Raw genomic sequence first — 15,878 nt, 5'->3', positions numbered from 1 at the left:
TACTCACCACTAGAGGGCGTTTTGGTTCCTTGTAGCTTCAAACTTGCATTCTTTACTCTGGTTTTTAGCTTTGTTGAAGCAAAAAAGTCTGAAAGCTGTCTGTTTTTGTCTGACCGTCACAGAAAGAAAAGGAAGAGAACGGAGTACCGAGTCAAACTTCACCCGTCTAACAGACAGGTAGATGTTGGTTTATTCATCGTTTCTACTCTAGTCTTTACGCTCGATTCTTTTAAGGCCCTCCCTTACCTTCTCATGAGACATGCTCTGAACTACAGACCTCTTAAACTCTACAGTTAACATTTAAACATCACATCCCTTCAGTAGTTAACCCAAAACCGTAAAATTCATCCTCAACCAACATGGTGCCATCTTGCACTGTTGGTGAAACTTGTGTGTTTTCCTTTAACTCCTCACAAACAGATTAACACTGTACTACATCCTCACAGCCAAACCTCTATGAGAACATCCCTGTTCGTCCCCAGCCTGCACAGAATCCCAGGAAGACTAAAATCCACCCCATCTATGCCAACCTGCCCACACGGCGGCCCCGCGACAAAACAACAAGCGTGCTGTAAGCGCTCGAGGACAGACGTGAGAATTTCACGTGTGTCAGCGTGCGAGGCAGCGAAGAACCAACAAATGCTGTCAGACTCTAATTATCCGTGTGAGTTTTTGAATCAGGGATCACGCTGACACTGTTTAACATTCACATGGTGGCTTGAAATGAGTTAACAAGCTCGTCTCGGAGTCAGAACGCTGACAGGGTTGTTTGGGACCAGCTTCCCCACCCACCCATCTCTCCCTAATTAAATGTAGTGTGTAATTATTTGTTGGGGGGGGGGTTGGCAAAACAATATTAGACAGTAACCATCACACAGAAGAGGAAAGACAAAAGCCCGTGTAATGATTCTTTTCACTTCTCTAACCCTCCCCGAGTAAAACCATTGACAAAAGCCTGGGTAATTGCCCTCTTTTCACTTTCATCCCTCCTGGTTTCTATTCAAAGCCTGACAATAGTGTCTAATCATCTAACGGTAAGGAACAGCAGTCACTTAGCAGTGTACCATCACTTGAGACTCCCCCTCCCTGTCCCAGCTGGCTTTCTGAGTAGCTCGAGTGCTTTCTAGTCTTTGTATGAAAGCTAAACTCTGATTAGTAAATCGTGAGCTGTATTTTATAACTTCTTTTCCTGCCTGTTTTTGTTACTGTGCTCCTCTGCGTTTAAGGAAATGTCTAAAAGACAGGAGAAAGTCGTTTCCACGACGAAGCGTTCAGCGTTTTTGTATTTATTCTATTTTTTCTTAGTTTGTTTTCTGTAAGTGGATATTTAACGTTCATTGCACTGTTGTAGAAATAAAGCGTGCGCTGTTTGTGTAATTTCATTCATTTATCTCCATAGAAATGGAGGATGTGGCAGAGGCGGTAATGGATAAGCTGACAAATGTGGAACATAAAAAATGGGACGTTTTTAGTTTGGAATCACGACGTTTTAGCCTTCATTGTCTCCTCTAACGTTCCTGGTGAACCCGTAGACGCTGTGGCCGTTCACTCGGCTGTGGGACTGACTTGTGACTGAAAGAATGTTGTGACAAAAATAAACCAGTGTCATGGCCTAAACCTCGCTGCGTCTCTTGTGGTGTGGGAGTGTGTGAAGAGAAAATAGAAACGAAAGAATCACCAGGGGCTGAATGCAATCGCTAGGGAATTAGATGTTAGCCACATAAACTCTTAAATGATGAGTTCTGATTTGCTGAATTGGGAGTTTTCCCCCGTTCAGGAATGATGTATGATTTTTAGAAACCTGTAACAGTGACAGTTCTGTGAAATTAAATGTAGACAATACTTTTTTTTTGCTAAGCCCACCCCCGTCCCATATAGCCCCATTCTATTTGAATTTAGCACGATTTAGCATTAGCCAATAGCGTTGACATCCGCTTACATACTGATGTCAGTAACAGAGCGTGCACACTGTTTATGAAAGTACTTACACTGATGCAGAGATGGCGACATTTCTAATGGATAAGTAAGTCTTTACATTATATATATGAATAAACAACATAACATGAGAACAATAACTGTTAAACAATGTGTTTTAGGTCTGTCGGCCAGTTAGAAGTGTGCGTTCACGAAAAAGAAGCATTGCTTTTGGCTGTAATCACAAAAGTAGAGAAAGGGGCTTAAAGTGTAGTACATTTTTTCCACCTCTAGATGGTGCCCTTTGAGAAAAAAATGCTTTAAAGTGACGGTGTGTGTTTTTTCCTGGCGATGGGGGCAGTAGATGCCTAAATTGTTGCAAGCAAGCAGTATTTTTGTGTTGAAGTAAGACCTTACCAACAGATGCCTAATAGGGTCAAAAAGCCCTGGGAAGTGCAACCTTCAGCAAAATGACACCAGACTCCCTTTCATCATTGGCAACAAGTGAAGATGTAAATGTGTAAAACAACGTTGTTTACAAATGGTCAGATTTGTAACCGTTTGTTACAAATCAGTAAATGCATTTTGTCCTCATGGGCTCCCGTAGACAGAAATATGGCGTCGCCCAGAGACTTAGACCCGCTCCCATGTATTTTAGACCTGATTTTTTTGGTTATGTTACGAAGTCACCAATATTTTACAACAACTGGGCACCATTTAATTCCTTTTTAACAACATTTTGATGGATATTTCCAGAGATTAACGGTAAAAACTACACATTGTCTCTTTAAAGCTGTAAATGCATCAGGAATGTAATAGTCAGGTTTAGCCCTTAACATCCAGTGGAAGTGTCACTCACTAAGGTGCATTAGACGAGGTCATGATCTGTGTTCACTTAACTTGTGTAACCTAGAGTTCCCCTTTTTAGGAGACTGTTGTCACACTTTTACATGAGCAGGTGAAGAGCTACTGGAGCCCAGATGTCCACCCAGGGAGTAAAAAGTCAGCTCTGCTTGGGCCAGGTTGGGACAGTCACATGGGTGGGTGTGTGGGGTCGGCTCAGCATAAAATGAACTGCAGGGAAGCAAGGTCGAAAAATAAAAAGTGCTCAGCTCCGCGTGAGCAACACCAAGGTAGGTGCAATGACTCCACCTAGCCCAGCCAGAGCTGATCATAGTGTAAAAACCCCAAACATATTTCTATTCCCACTTCTAAATAGAAACATTAGTTATTTAAACAGAAGTCTGTTATTTGTTAGCATAAATAGCGGCTAACGTTAGCCGTAGCTCATTCCGATTTTTGGTGGAATAGCCATGTTATGTGACACTGAAAGAAGTGCAAAGGTCATAATTTAACCAATTTGTACAACACTTTGTTAATTAAAAAAACTGTACTGTTTGAACATTCAGTTTATTACTGTTGCTCGTCAAAACATTACATATGTACATTTGATGGAAACTGCAGTCCTACGCTCCTGTACTCAAAGTGCTCTGAACATACATGTTAAAAAAAACCATTGTGGACAAAAAGAAACGCGTAACAACAGAAATCACCACTTCTCTATGAACAAGTGGAGAGCAAGAAAAATGGAGAATAATCAGCTAGAACGTTCTCTACTTGTTTCAGTATGTATGACCAACGGCGCAGTGGGACTCATTTACATATAATTACCCACACTCCACACTTGGGCAGAAATGTAGCCAGATAAGCCAAAAAAGTGTTTTTCCAAAGTGATGTAATTGTTATATATCCGAGGCTGTGGAATGAAAGCTACCAATGTTCTACTGGTAGTCTATCTGGAACTCAATGCTACCGATGCGTTTTTCATTTATTTTCACAAACGACAACAAAATATAATTTTAAGTCTAAATGTGCTTGTACTGTTCCAGCTACTTGGAAATATGATGTAGTTCCCTTGTAGACCAGACACAAACAAAAGCAATACCACTCACAAACGACTGCTGTGCTGCCTGGAGTTGATTGTCAGTGGAAACCCTTTTTGACTAAACGTATTTAAAGACCGCAACTACTGAGCCGAAAGTGTTTCGCCTCATGAAAAATGGAGGTTTTGAATGTAGATTCATGTCTGAACCTCAAGTCTGCTTTGGTTGGATGTCACTGCAGTCGGCGTCCAAAGGCACTTCATGTCGGAAGGGAAATTACTCTGTTTTTATGTGTGACTTTCAGTCAATAACTTGACAGAAAAATTATAATAATAAATGCAATTGATTGGTTTTCTGCAGTTATTTTAGCCACAGTGCTAATGCCGTCTGAAACCGTAGCTCCTGCTGGTGCTAGCAGATGCATTTTAGAAATAAAGATTACATGCTTTTACATGTTGAGTAACACTTTTGTTATCGTGACAAAAGCAAAGAGATGGTGATTCATGAACCTACTGACTTGTGGACAACAAGAACAGAGGAATGCCTAGCCTAGCCTAGCCTAGCATGGCACAAACAAGAGGGGTGTAATCACCAGGTCACAAAACTTCTAATAAAAATTATTTTTAGACGACATATTTGGAGAAATTGTCTGACGCAGACATTCATTAGCGATATGCTAATCTAAAGGCTACTCTGACTACTCAGGACTTGACAAATCTACCATAGCATCATGGCGTTGCGCATCTCTTTACCCACACAGATGGAGAAGTAGAAAATCAGGCTTTAGCCTTTGTTTTCCACATATATAACAAACAAACAAGGCAGGGTTTGAAGTGTCCTGGTTGTTAGATGAAGGGAGGTGTTGCCAACATCGGAGCAGATAGACTTTCACTCAGCAGGGTCTAACTTAGTCTCCTTAGACTGTTGGTGGTCACATTGTTATGGCTTTTTAGTTTGCACTCCCCAAGAAAAGATCATTTAAGAAGATATCAAATAAAAAGATCTATGGGCCCAAACACTGAGTTGTATTGACAGAACAGCTTTAAGGCACTACAGAATCAAAGACAGCATCAATATTTAATAAATACTGGAGGACAACAATCCCTTCACCGTTCCTGGTTCTTTATCCAACCTAAGGTTTGAACAGGGTCAATGCCCAAAGCCCCGGCTCTGAGATGTAAGTAAATGAACACGAGTTTTTAATCCATGGAACTGTCAGTGGAGCAGAAATTCAAGATGGATTCCTAACTGAGCACTTTGCCCCCAGTCCAGCCCAACTGGTCGTCTAAACTTTTAAAAAACTGTTGAAAGAAAAATAAATAAAGGGTAATTTGAAAAAGTTAAACGAGAGCTAAAATAGTGAGATTGTTGCACAACTGGTGGTCTGACCACCAGCTACACGTAAATTTAATTTTTGGACATTCTCGCGTCTCAAAAACACCTTAAAGGTATAGCAATCGATGTTTCTGAATTTCAGGAAAGCACCGCCCTCTCCACGTTGCGCTGCACTCTCCCAGCGCCTGTTTACAAGTAGCTGCCGGCCGTATTGTGTAATAAGAGGCTCCAAAAATAGCATGCAGAACATTAGCTTACCTCTCGAGCACAAAACCGGCAACAGCGGCGTCTTTGCGAAGCGGACTGGACCGCGTTAGCCTCTTCCTGATTTCCATGAGAGTGCGGGGGTGCACAGACCACGCATGCACAGGAAGTAAAAACTAACCCAGGATTGGCTTCACCAAAAATTGACATTTTTTGCGGACCAATGGTTGACGTGATCCACCCGGAAGAAAAACATCGATTGCTATACCTTTAAATCTGAAGACCAAAGAGCCTGCAGACAAAAAAACAGGTATCAGTAAAAATAAATGAAAACATCATACATGAAAGCATCTGGTATGAAGGGGAAAAATGCCACCAGATGAGAAAGCATTAAAGCTGCACTAAAATCTTATAACACTTTAAGCTAATGCTTTCAAACTAGTTCAGTGATTCTTGAGGAACTTGAAACCGGACAGCTCTGCTGCCCTCAGACTGCACTTAGTAACTTCCTGTTGGCGCCTGTGGAGGCCGGTTTTTCACGGTGCTGGTAGCTCATATTAAGGCAGCTTTATTGATATAGAAGTTAGCTTTAATTGTTCACTTCCTGTCAAAATAAAGAGAAGAAGAATTTAGTTTTTTGTGTTGGCATCATGGCAGAGCCTGGAAGTAAAAGTAAGAGAGTAATGTCTGGAGGTGAAGCAAAGAGCTAAAACCAGAGTGGACATCGGTGCGGCCCACGCTAGTTGGAGAGAGCTGAAGGAGGCTAAAAAAAAACACAGACTTGGCTTTGCTGCAATGGGACTTGTAAGTAATTTTTTTTTGTTCAATAGTGTGGATCTTTTTACTTTGTGGTTTATTTTAGTATTAGTAGGCTCATGTTAGCATTAGCTCATTGTTAGCTCTAGCTACAGTTCTACTTATTCTGCTTTCAACCAGAAGGAGGAAGAAGCGTGAATCTTATTTAGTGTTACTTTTGTTTTGGTACTTTCTCTTTCTTGAAGCTTTTTCACTAAAATCAAGAGGGCAGCAGGTACGAAGAAAAGACGTATGATTTGTTAAAATGTCCTTTCCTGGTGGCTTTTCTTCCTGATTTGGTCTGAAGACATTCTCCCGAGGCCTAAGGACAATCCTGAAGTGGACACCAAACCATGTTAAACTAAAGCATCACAGGTTTTACTGTTCCTTCATCCATTCGGTGTAAATTTACCTGGCTGTTTATTTTCCTCACGGTTATCATCCACTTAGCAAAACCCATCCCATCGGGTCACCCTTTCCCCACCTTTAGCTAACAAACATCTTATCAGTTCCCTCTGATAGCCGAGGCTTCTGAAGAGCCAGGAAGCCATTAAAGTCAATTTACTTGAGCTGAAAAGGTAATGCCAGCAGTTTAAAGCAGATGCAGTGAGAGGAGTGCACTTTTATCATTTCTGACTCAATGATCCGCCCCCGTATCCTTGAAGAGCATTTCTGAATGACTTGTGCTTATTTTTTAGGGGGGGGGGGGGGGGGGGTGTAACTGATTAGGGAGCTGAGCTGATTCATCACTGCCATCGACGTCAAGCTGTTCCTGTGTTCGGCATTGATCGATTTCTCATTCTTGAGAGAAAAGCAGCGTGCAGTGAGTGTGGGAGGATTATGTGTCAAAACTGGTGGAGTTTCTTTTGAGCTGGGTGCTGAGGCAGCAGATTGTTGGACTGAGCCTAATTTCATCAACTTTGAAACAAAATAACTGAACATTTTTTTATTTTTTTAAGAAAACCGACTTGGGAAGAGTTGGTGCCTCCAAATTCTTGCAAAGTGTTTTGTGTAAAAAAGAGAGGGAAAGTAGCTCATGCAGGATTTAACAGAGAAATGACAACATGAAACACTCAAGTCACATTTAAAGAGTTTTTGGTGCAATCTTCTCCGTTGCAGATCACACAAAAACAAGCATCCTCTAAATCCTCTATAATTATCCTAAAGAAACACTATTTTACATTTCACTGTACAGTTTTTGAAATCTACATGAGGAGTTAAGTGTCCACAGTTGCTCAGGCAGATTCTCTGTCATTGAAGCGGTCTGAGACTGCAACTAGATTCACGGCCACTAGAGGGCGATGGCGCCTCTTCCTGGTGGTGGCTCTCCTGCTCAGGTTCATCAGACAGGAAGCTGGGGAACGTCTGCGCTCGGGGGATGAAAGTCATCGACAGTCCGGTTTCTGTGAGGAGGAAGAAACGAGCGGGTGAACTTTAAAAACCGTGAAGTGAAATTTTTGGCAATTTTAATATAATAAAATAAACTATTTGTTAAGCCAGGCTTAAGTTTCCTGTTGCTTAGTTACTACCAGTGATATTTCTGAAAAGAACAGATCTCTCATGTCAGATAAGCAGCCTAATTTAATTTCTACAACTGTTTGCAGTCATCTCCCATTCAGCCTTAATTTTAATGAATTGGACCAATTTGCTCTGCAGTTGGTTTTGGTTAAGGAGGCAGTAATGGATACTTGGAGGCGGCGGGTTGTTCCCGTGCAACTGTGGGGCCATTAATAAAACATTAGAGCGCTGTTTGGAGATGTGCACACAGAGGTGGGTTGTGACTGCTGCTGATGGCGCACCAAACAAGCAGGAAGTGGCCAGAGATCAATATTTCAGGAGGTGCAAAACCAAACACAACACTGATCACATCTAACCAACATGGACGCTGCTAACAGAGTCGTGATGCCATTACCGTGATGTACAATATAAAACTCCAGCCTGACAATCGGTGTCAAGTGACTGGGTGAGTGCGAGTCGGAGCCGCGGGGAGAAACCTCACGTTAAAAATAAAAAAGAAGGACAAGAAAAGGTTTTCCTGTGAGTTTAGGGAACAGTTTGTGGGAGGAGGCGGCGCAGAGGCGCAGGTGTGGGCGTGAGACCAAAACAGCATCTGTCATAACAGGTGAGTCATGCATACACACCTCTGTCTGTGAGTCTCTCTTCTCCAGAACTCCCTGAAATAAAGAAAAGATGACATCAAGACTTTAAATCCAAGCTTTAAATGCTGCAGGTTTAAAAATAAAGGAAGGTCTCTCTCTCTCTCTCTCTCTCTCTCTCTCTCTCTCTCTCTCTCTCTCTCTCTCTCTCTCTCTCTCTCTCTCTCTCTCTCTCTCTCTCTCTCTCTCTCTCTCTCTCTCTCTCTCTCTCTCTCTCTCTCTCTCTCTCTCTCTCTCTCTCTCTCTCTCTCTCTCTCTCTCTCTCTCTCTCTCTCTCTCTCTCTCTCTCTCTCTCTCAGGAATCACTGGGTGCCTCTTTTTCTGCTGGTGATCTGGGCTATTCTTTCATCTTCCTTGTGTATGAAAGGCATGAGAGTTGCATCCTTGAACATAAATGGGGGGAGGGATCCACAGAAAAGAGCCTTGATTAAGGAAGTCTTTAGAGATAAAAAGTTGGATATTATTTTCCTGCAAGAAACACACAGTGATGCTAAAAACGAATTAGACTGGAGGCTGGGGTGGAGAGGTCAATGTTTCCTAAATCATGGCACAAACACACGTGCAGGTGTAGCTATTTTAATTTCCCCTAAACTGATGATAAATATTATATCAGTAACAAATGTAGTGCAGGGCAGGGTCCTATGGGTCAAAGCCACACTAGAAGGTTTTATGATAAACCTCATCAGTGTTTATGCACCCAACCAGGGATCAGAGAGGGGAGAGGTGTTTAGCATACTTGGGGAGGAGTTGAATAACATTAATGCTGATGAATGTACCATTTTGGGCGGAGACTGGAACTGTTGTATAGATTTTACTTTAGATAGATCTGGGGAGGAACCACATCTTCAATCTTCTACCCTTTTGTCAAAAATCCTAACAAAAACAGACTTATTGGATGTGTGGAGACTAAAGAATCCATCAAGTAGAGAATACACATGGGTCAAAAAGTCAGGTGGAAGAGTTAGTGCTGCTAGATTAGACAGAATTTATGTCTCTGGTACCTTTCTCTCTCGAGTGATGGACTGTCAGATAGTCCCAGCTATTTTCACAGACCATCATTTGGTTATAACTGAACTGATGCTTCATTTTGTTGGGACAACAAAATCCTACTGGCACTTTAATGTAAAGTTATTACACGATTTTACCTTTTGCAACAATTTTAAGCTGTTCTGGGAGGCTTGGCGGTCCAAAAAGAATGATTTTAAGACTATCAGTGAATGGTGGGAACAAGGGAAGGCACAAATTAGAGTTTTCTGTCAACATTACACGCGGGGGTCTACAATCCAAATAAAAAAGACTATGGCAGATCTAGAGAAGGACATCAGGGCGCTAGAGACTCTCTCTACTATTCAACAACAGCACACCTTAGACCAAAAAAGACAGCAGCTTGGGCATTTCCTGCAAGAGAGGGCCAAAGGGGCATTGATCCGGGCTCGTCTCACCACGATACAGGACATGGATGCTCCAACATCCTTCTTTTTTAACCTGGAAAAGACTTCAAACCAGAAAAGACAAATGGTTGGCCTTCGTCTGCCAGATGGACATTTATCCACAGACCCAGTGGAGATGAGGAAACATGCAGTAGGATTCTACACTAGCCTGTTTAAAGCCGCCCCATGTGATGTGAGCTGTGCCAGAGAGCTGTTGCTGGGGCTTCCATCCTTGTCCACAGCTGACCAGGGAATTTTAAATGCAGACATAACCATGGAGGAGCTAACAACGGCAGTCTCTCAGATGGCTGCAGGTAAATCTCCGGGGATAGACGGTTTACCTGCTGACTTCTACAAATTCTTCTGGAGAAGTATGGGGCAGGACCTGATGGATGTTTTTAGAGACTCACTTCAGACAGGATCACTTCCTGCATCATGTAGGCGGGGCGTTCTGTCCCTGCTGCCAAAGAAAGGGGATTTAACCCAACTAAAAAACTGGAGACCAGTTTCCTTGTTGTGTTCAGACTATAAGATTTTTTCTAAGTTCCTATCTAATAGACTTCGGGGATTCATCGGAGGTCTAATCCCAGACGATCAGTCCTTCTGTATACCAGGAAAGTCACTAATGGACAATTTATTTTTAATGAGAGACGTGTATGACGTCTGTAACCTTTATGATGTAAATGCAGGTATCATTTCTATTGATCAGGAAAAGGCGTTTGATAGGGTTGATCATGAGTTCCTATTCTCTACACTACAGGCTTTTGGTTTTGGGGGGTCCTTTCTGGAAGGGATTAAGATGTTGTATAGGAATGTCAGCTGTATGGTGAAGGTAGTGGGGGGCCTGACTCAACCCATACCTGTTCTAAGAGGAATCAGACAGGGTTGTCCCATCTCAGGACAACTGTATATTTTAGCTATTGAACCGCTGCTGTGTCGGCTGAGGAACAGGCTGAAAGGTTTACACCTACCTTTACCTGTCTCTAGTCCTCCCTTAGTTGTGTCTGCGTATGCAGATGATGTGAATGTTTTTATCCATGATCAGCATGATGTACAAGAACTCAGATCTAGTTTACTTTTATATGAGAATGCATCCTCAGCTAAGGTTAACTGGGACAAGAGTGAGGCATGTGTAGTGGGGGGGTGGGACCTTAATAATGTCCCGCCCCTACCAGAAGGGCTGAGGTGGGGAACGGGAGGTATTAAAACACTGGGCCTGTACTTGGGTACTGAAAGTTTTCAGAAACAGAACTGGGAGAAGGTGCTGGAGAAGGTGGAGGCGAGGTTGTCTAAATGGAAATGGCTTCTCCCTCAGCTGTCCTACAGGGGCAGGGTTCTGATAGCAAACAACCTGGTTGCCTCGTTTCTGTGGCACAGACTAATTGTACTGGTTCCACCACCGGGTCTGCTGGAAAGTGTTCAGAAGCTGTTGGTGAAATTCTTCTGGTCCGGTCACCACTGGATCAGAGCCTCGGCTCTTTACCTACCCGTGTCGGAGGGAGGACAAGGACTAATAGACGTGGTGTCTAGAACTGCAGCCTTCAGGTTACAGACAGCTCAGAAGCTTTTTTATGGTGACGGACTCTGCTGGCTGCCCCTGGCTCATCTCCTGCTGCAGAAGGTTGGTGGGCTTGGGCTAAACAAACACCTGTTCCTATTGAATCGGAAGGTGTTGGATCTGACAAGGATTAGTCCGTTCTACGCGTCAGTGCTGGACTCGTTTAAGCTGCTGACAGTATCCAGAACGTCTGACACGGGACCAGGGACATGGTTGCTACAAGAACCCTTGTTTGAAAATGACTTCTTCTCTCAAGCTGGCATTTTAAATTCATCTGCGTTGAAAGTGAAGTTCACCAGTGCTGGGATTGTAAAGTTTGGTCACTTACTGAAGATCCCGGCTGGAACCCTTGGTGAGCGGTTGGATGTGAGGTCCACCAGAGTGATGGAGAGAGTGGTGGAGGAGGTACGGAGGTCCTTGTCTGTGTCGCAGAGAGCCTTCATTGAGGCTTGTACTCTATCTGACCAATGGGATGATGACAGTGAGTATGTTTTTCCGTCTCTGGAGGTTAAAGCCGCTGGTGAGGGATGGCAGGAGGAGAGTGGATTACTGCTGAACCCGAACACTCCAGTGTTGGGCTCTTTCCAGTCTTGTGGGAAGAAACAGCTCTATCAAACTTGTGTGAAGGTTATCAATAGGCGCTCCTTGTTAGGAGTCAAGGAGTCGAGGTGGACTCAGGTGTTTGCTGCGGACAATGCCCCTGGGGGGAGCTGGAGGAGTTTGTATAAGTCTCCAGTGGAAAAAAGGATGGCAGACCTCCAGTGGAGGATCATACATGGAGCTTTAGCTACGAACAGACACAGAGCCCGCTTTGATCCAAGCACCGGGGAGGGATGTCCTTTCTGTAACCAAACCGAGACCCTAGAGCACCTAGTGGTAGCATGTTCTAGGTTATCAGGGATGTTTAAGGTTTTAGAACGGTGGGTTAGTGCTCTGGGGGAGACTTTTACCCTGCACTTATTCGTTTTCGGGCCCAAGTACAGTGTCAGAAAAAAACGGACAATACTGTTAATTAACTTTTTATTTGCATGTGCGAAACTAGCCATCTGGAAAACCAGGAAAAACCAGATGCTGGGACAGAGCTGGACTGATGCTGAGAAGAGTCTGAAGGGCCTGGTGGAAGCTCGCTTAAAGATTGAACACGCTTTTTACGAACTTACTGGGAACCTGGACTCGTTTAGAGCGGTGTGGGGGATCGGGCAGGTGCTCTGTCTGCTGGATGGACAGGGCTCCCTAAAGATAAACTTCTAAACTGGTTTATCAGTTGCCCTGGTTTTATTAGTGGAAAACAAGTTTCAGTCATTAACACTGATTGTTGATCTGTAAAGAAAAATAAATCATTTAAAAGTCAAAAGTCTCTCTCTGTCTGTCTCTGTCTCTCTCTCTCTCTCTCTCTCTCTCTCTCTCTCTCTCTCTGTCTCACCGTCTATGTCTGACTGTCTCTCTCTCTCTCTCTCTCTCTCTGTCTCTCTCTCTCTCTCTCTCTCTCTCTCTCTCTCTCTTTCGCTCGCTCTTGGTCTGTCTCTCTCTCTCTCTCTGTCTCTCTTTCTCTTTGTTTGTGTGTGTCTCTCTCTCTCCCTCCCTCTCTCTCTGTCTCACCGTCTATGTCTGACTGTCTTTCTCTCTCTCTCTCTCTCTCTCTCTGTCTCTCTCTCTCTCTCTCTTTGTCTCTCTCTCTCTCTCTCTCTCTCTCTCTCTCTTTCGCTCGCTCTTGGTCTGTCTCTCTCTCTCTCTCTGTCTCTCTTTCTCTTTGTTTGTGTGTGTCTCTTTCTCTCTCTCTCCCTCTCTCTCTGTCTCACCGTCTATGTCTGACTCTCTCTCTCTCTCTCTCTCTCTCTCTCTCTCTCATTCTGTCTCACCGTCTCTGTCTGACTGTCTCTCTCTCTCTCTCTCTTTCTCTCTCTCTCTCTCTCTCTCTCTCTCTCTCTCTCTCTCTGTCTCACCGTCTATGTCTGACTGTCTTTCTCTCTCTCTCTCTGTCTCTCTCTCTCTCTCTCTCTCTCTCTCTCTCTCTCTCTCTCTCTCTCTCTTTCGCTCGCTCTTGGTCTGTCTCTCTGTGTCTCTCTTTCTCTTTGTTTGTGTGTGTGTGTCTCTCTCTCTCCCTCTCTCTCTGTCTCACCGTCTATGTCTGACTGTCTCTCTCTCTCTCTCTCTCTCTCTCTCTCTCTCTCTCTCTCTCTCTCTCTCTCTCTCTCTGTCTGTCTCACCGTCTCTGTCTGACTGTCTCTCTCTCTCTCTCTCTCTTTGTCTCTCTCTCTCTCTCTCTCTCTCTCTCTCTCTCCCCCTCTCTCTAGGTTCTCTATGTTCTAGGTTATCAGGGATGTTTAAGGTTTTAGAACAGTGGGTTAGTGCTCTGGGGGAGGCTTTTACCCTACCCTTATTTGTTTTTAGGCCCAAGTACAATGTCAGAAAAAAATGGACTATAATGTTAATTAACTTTTTATTTGCCAGTGCAAAACTAACCATCTGGAAAACCAGGAAAAACCAGATGCTGGGACAGAGCTGGACTGATGCTGAGCGGAGCCTGAAGGGCCTGGTGGAAGCTCGCTTAAAGATCGAACACGCTTTTTATGAACTTACTGGGAACCTGGACCTCTTTAGAGCGGTGTGGGGGATCGGGCAGGTGCTCTGTCTGCTGGATGGACAGGGCTCCCTAAAGATCAACTTCTAAACTGGTTTATTAGTTTTCCTGGTTTTATTAGTGGAAAACAAGTTTCAGTCATTAACGCTGATTGTTGATTTGTAAAGAAAAATAAATAATTTAAAAGTCAAGTCTCTCTCTCTCTCTCTCCCTCTCTCTCTCTCTCTGGCTCTCTCTCTCCCTCTCTCTCTCTGGCTCTCTCTCTCTCTCTCTCTCTCTCTCTCTGGCTCTCTATCTCTGTCTGTCTCTCTCTCTCTCTCTCTCTCTCTCTCTCTCTCTCTCTCTCGCTCGCTCTTGGTCTGTCTCTCTCTCTCTCTCTGTCTCTCTTTCTCTTTTTTTGTGTGTGTGTCTCTCTCTCTCTCTCCCTCTCTCTCTGTCTCACCGTCTATGTCTGACTGTCTCTCTCTCTCTCTCTCTCTCTCTCTCTGTCTCTCTCTCTCTCTCTCTCTCTCTCTCTCTCTCTCTCTTTCGCTCGCTCTTGGTCTGTCTCTCTCTCTCTCTGTCTCTCTTTCTCTTTGTTTGTGTGTGTGTCTCTCTCTCTCTGTCTGTCTCTCTTTCACTCTCCATGTCTCTCTCTCTCTCTGTCTCACCATCTCTGTCTGACTCTCTCTCTCTCTCTCTCTCTCGCTCTTGGTCTCTCTTTCTCTTTGTGTGTCTCTCTGTCTCACTGTTTCTCTCTGTCTGTCTCTCTATCTCTGCCTCTCTATTGGTCTAGCTCTCTCTCTCTCTTTCTCTCTTTGTCTCTTTGTCTCTCTTTCTCTCTCCATGTCACTCTCTCTGTGTCACTCTCTCTGTGTCACTCTCTCTGTGTCTCTCTGTCTCTCTCTCTCTCTCTCTCTCTCTCTCTCTTTCTCTCTCTTTCTCTTTGTCTCTCTCTGTGTCTCACCATCTCTGTCCGTCTCTCTCTCTCTCTGTCTCACTATCTCTCTCTTTCTGTCTCTCTCTCTGTCTTCTTTCTGTCTCACTCTCTCTCTCTCTTTATCTTTCTCTCTCAGCCACGAACACATTATTGTCTTACTGCCATTGTGAGGAAAGTCATTGATTCCCACAGACCGTGACTGCGATGTGCCTAACTGTAACCATTACCAGTTCTATTCCCAATCCTAACCTTGACTAAAATATAATTCACACCATACCTCTAAAACTAACCAGTAGAGCTCTTTAACACTGTGACAAAGTCAGGACCAGGCAAAATGATGTCATCACTTATCAAGCAATGTCCTCAATTTTTTTGGTAAAAGTTGTGTTATTGGTCCTCTGTATGATTTAAATAAACAAGTACACACACACACACACACACACACACACACACACACACACACACACACACACACACACACACACACACACACACAGAATGTGCAGAAGAATTACAGAAAATAAAAAAAGAATCTTGCATTGGCATAATTGAGCTCTATATATGCTCTTGTTTTTATATTTTAATCATCATTACTTTAATGCAATTTAATATGTGTTATATAGAATGAAAAAAAAATTTCCTTTCTTCAAATGTTGACTTTCTGTTTTATTTTCAGATACGACGACAGGGTGGAATCCAGCTGCTGGTGGACCTATTGGACCACAGGATGACAGATGTGCATCGCAGTGCCTGTGGAGCTCTGAGGAACCTGGTCTATGGCAAAGCAAATGACGAAAACAAGATTGCCCTGAAGAATTGTGGAGGTATACCCGCTTTGGTACGACTGCTCAGAAAGACCACAGACGTCGAGATCCGAGAGCTACTAACAGGTAAAGTCATTTGGGTTCTAAATGTTTTCTGTCAGATTGTAGATCCATAGCATCTATTTGCTATTTTAGGGCAAAGAATTGCCAGTTGTGGTTTTGCCAGAGCTTTTAACCAGGTTACCCACAAACATACACCTCCTCTCAATCAGTCATAGTAAAAGTATTCCCTTCCAGGGGGAATAGAAAAGATGACAGTGCAATAAAAGTATCACTATT

The 15,878-nt window shown here is 43.5% G+C and overlaps 1 protein-coding gene and 1 long non-coding RNA gene across 14 annotated transcripts in view; both read left to right on the top strand.

Moving 5' to 3' along the window:
- The window catches only part of ctnnd2b (catenin (cadherin-associated protein), delta 2b), a 225,541-nt gene that overhangs the window by 170,461 nt on the left and 39,202 nt on the right, over window positions 1-15,878 (top strand). For all 12 annotated transcript variants that reach the window (XM_054735870.2, XM_054735967.2, XM_054735916.2 and 9 more), the window contains one exon: window positions 15,452-15,665. In XM_054735870.2, coding sequence (XP_054591845.1) covers window positions 15,452-15,665 — 214 coding nt within the window. The remainder of the gene's footprint in view (window positions 1-15,451; window positions 15,666-15,878) is intronic.
- LOC139073162 (uncharacterized) lies at window positions 14-1,617 on the top strand. Of its 2 annotated transcripts, none has more exons than XR_011521912.1 (2): window positions 14-177; window positions 1,400-1,617. It is a non-coding gene; the product is annotated as an uncharacterized lncRNA (long non-coding RNA). The 2 variants fall into 2 exon arrangements; XR_011521911.1 differs by having other exon boundaries at window positions 447-1,617.

Source organism: Nothobranchius furzeri, chromosome 11 (assembly GCF_043380555.1).
Source record: "Nothobranchius furzeri strain GRZ-AD chromosome 11, NfurGRZ-RIMD1, whole genome shotgun sequence".
In the NCBI taxonomy this organism is placed as follows: domain Eukaryota; kingdom Metazoa; phylum Chordata; class Actinopteri; order Cyprinodontiformes; family Nothobranchiidae; genus Nothobranchius; species Nothobranchius furzeri.
This window is presented reverse-complemented; position numbering and strand designations above follow the sequence as displayed.